The following is a 2354-nucleotide window of genomic DNA, read 5'->3' as shown; positions in this document are numbered from 1 at the left end:
AGGATAGGATATCACACAAAGTTCTAGTGTGTTGTGGACATGCATAATGACTGTGACAGCTACTGGTTCGCCTGATATTTTCTTTTTTTTTTTTTCCAAAATTTTATTGATAAACAGATAGCAATGAGACAGTTTCAAATCAAATCAGAAGTACAGTTTCAACAAATAACACACTGCATATATTCTTCTTACTGGTTAATTGCTGTACAAGGTGTCGCCTGATATTTTCAATGTAAGATGGTATTATTATTTTTCTCAGGCATGTAAAACAACTATTCAAGCCTGTTCTCCATATCTGAAACTGAGGAAGGAGTTCAATTTCCAGAACGAAGAAGAGCAAAGGAATCCCAAACTCTGTCGGCAGCTGGTGAGCAAACCAGAGCAGAAAGGAATTCTCAGGTCCTTGCCCTCCTGGTATTTAACATGGAAGGTAGCTAAGCAGGGAGGGAGCCCCCATCCCCTTGTGACTCAGGCCAGTTATTTCCACTGTAATTGACCCGTAATGTGATGCAAATGGTAACATACCTGGAAGATGATGCACAAAGTGTATTGGTAGATTCAGTTCAGGTGATGCTGCTTCTATCTCTGCTGTTGTTTATTCTCATGGCCCATGTTGATGACTGTCTAATAGTGATATATTCAAGAAGACTTACCGAGTCCTTTCTCACATGTGTTGTTGCCAATTTCTTTCAGAGCCACTGTCATCCAGAGCTCCTGCAGTTCTGCTATGCAAATAAAATCCTGTAAACATGGAGGGCAGGAAAATGGTCTCACTCGAGTGTCCAGCTGGGACATCGTGTGCCCTCTGTTTTGTCTCATTGGATGTCTCTTCTGCTTGCTGCTTGTGACTGTAGTAGAAAAGAGGATGTCAGGAGAGAAGCTGAGATCAAAAGCAACACCATGGAGTCGTACACTGATGCCCAAGGCGAGGTCCTGAATTGCTTTCACACATCTCATTTTCTCCCCACACAGGTTTGATGAGAAGGCGCAGTTTTCTTAGAGTCATTGAAGGTATATGTGAGTTCAATGCTTATTTCTCAACTAGTTTCTCCTGAAGTTTATCTGTGTCACTTTGTATTTCTAACATTTAACTTCTGTGACTTGGGAGAATAATTGTTACCTTGAGGTGTTTTTTTAAAAAATGTATTTGCTACTAATATTTTGCTATTTGCTCTTGAGACTTCTTCTCATGATTTACAGTTGGCTGAGATAACCAGGAAGGTAGTTTTCAGGGATATCTTCAGCTTTTCAGCATCTTAAAAACTCATTGTCTTCAAGATCACCTTTTAAGAGAACTAACAAAGAAAAAAGCATCAGTGAAGCATGTGTTGAACATTCCCAGGCTGATGATAACTTACGGAATAAAAATGCCAAGTACTGGGCTGGAGAGATAGCTCAGTGGTTTACACACCTGCCTGGCAAGTGCAAGGTCCTGAGTTTGATCCCTGGTAAAACAAAACAGTACCATTCATTGAGTAATGATTTAATTATAATATATTGGGCATTATGTAAGAATTTTTAAAATGTATTACATAATTCTCATAACAATCTCATGAGGGAGACACTGTTCTCATTTTACAGATGAAAGACCTAAGTTGTGGAAAAATTAAGTGATTTGCTCAAAATAAATGGTGGAGAGAGAATTTGAATCTGTATGTCTGATTTCTGAGACCCATGTACAATTACTCTTCATGGGACCACTGAGAGATGGTGTTGTGGTTTGTGTCTAGATGTCCCCCCAAAGCCTCATGCAGTCCTGGGGTGGTTTTCTAAAGTCTTTGACTGGTTGATGATCCAGTGCTGGGATTATGAGTGTGAATGCTGCACCAGGCCTCATCTGCATACAATGTAAGAGAAGGAAAGAGGCTTGCTTTCTGCTCTGCGTCCCCTCCCCACTTTTGCTCTTGCTGTTTTGCTGTTTTCTGCCACCATGAACTATTGCCCTCTTCTATGTGACACTGCCTTGGAGCAGCTAAGTATGGACTGAAACCTCCACAAACTGTGAGCTAAATGAACTGGTCTTTCCTTAATTCTGGCTGTTAGGTATTGTGTCACAGCAATGAGAAAAAAAGTAAGACAGATGGTTAGAAATGTGAAAAACAGAACAAAAACTTTTTAGCTTTTGCTTATCTATTAAGCTGTTGCTCTTTTGTGTACATACCAAGTGCACTTTTTTAATTAAGTGAGCTAAGTGTATACTTTTTTAAATTGAATTTAATTTTTCTTTTACTAGCACACAATTTCTTTTTTTAAAAAAATTTATTTATTTATTAGTGTGTATGTGTGTGTGTGTGACCAGCTCAGCCCAGCAGGAGGCGGGGCTGGCTGGCATGTGGTGCTGGGGGATTGAACCG

The 2354-nt window shown here is 39.8% G+C and overlaps 1 protein-coding gene across 1 annotated transcript in view; it reads left to right on the top strand.

The window, feature by feature from the left end:
• Mro (maestro) overlaps nucleotides 1–1556 on the top strand; it is a 17661-nt gene extending 16105 nt beyond the window's left edge. Inside the window, exons 6-7 of the mRNA XM_004623657.2 lie at nucleotides 260–367; nucleotides 694–1556. Coding sequence (XP_004623714.1) covers nucleotides 260–367; nucleotides 694–747 — 162 coding nt within the window. The 3' untranslated portion in view covers nucleotides 748–1556. The remainder of the gene's footprint in view (nucleotides 1–259; nucleotides 368–693) is intronic.
• The last annotated feature ends 798 nt before the right edge of the window (nucleotides 1557–2354 follow it).

This window comes from Octodon degus, unplaced genomic scaffold (assembly GCF_000260255.1).
Source record: "Octodon degus isolate 3935 unplaced genomic scaffold, OctDeg1.0 scaffold00003, whole genome shotgun sequence".
NCBI lineage: Eukaryota > Metazoa > Chordata > Mammalia > Rodentia > Octodontidae > Octodon > Octodon degus.
The sequence above is the reverse complement of the archived record's forward strand: the minus strand, read 5'-3'. Positions and strand labels throughout refer to the sequence as shown.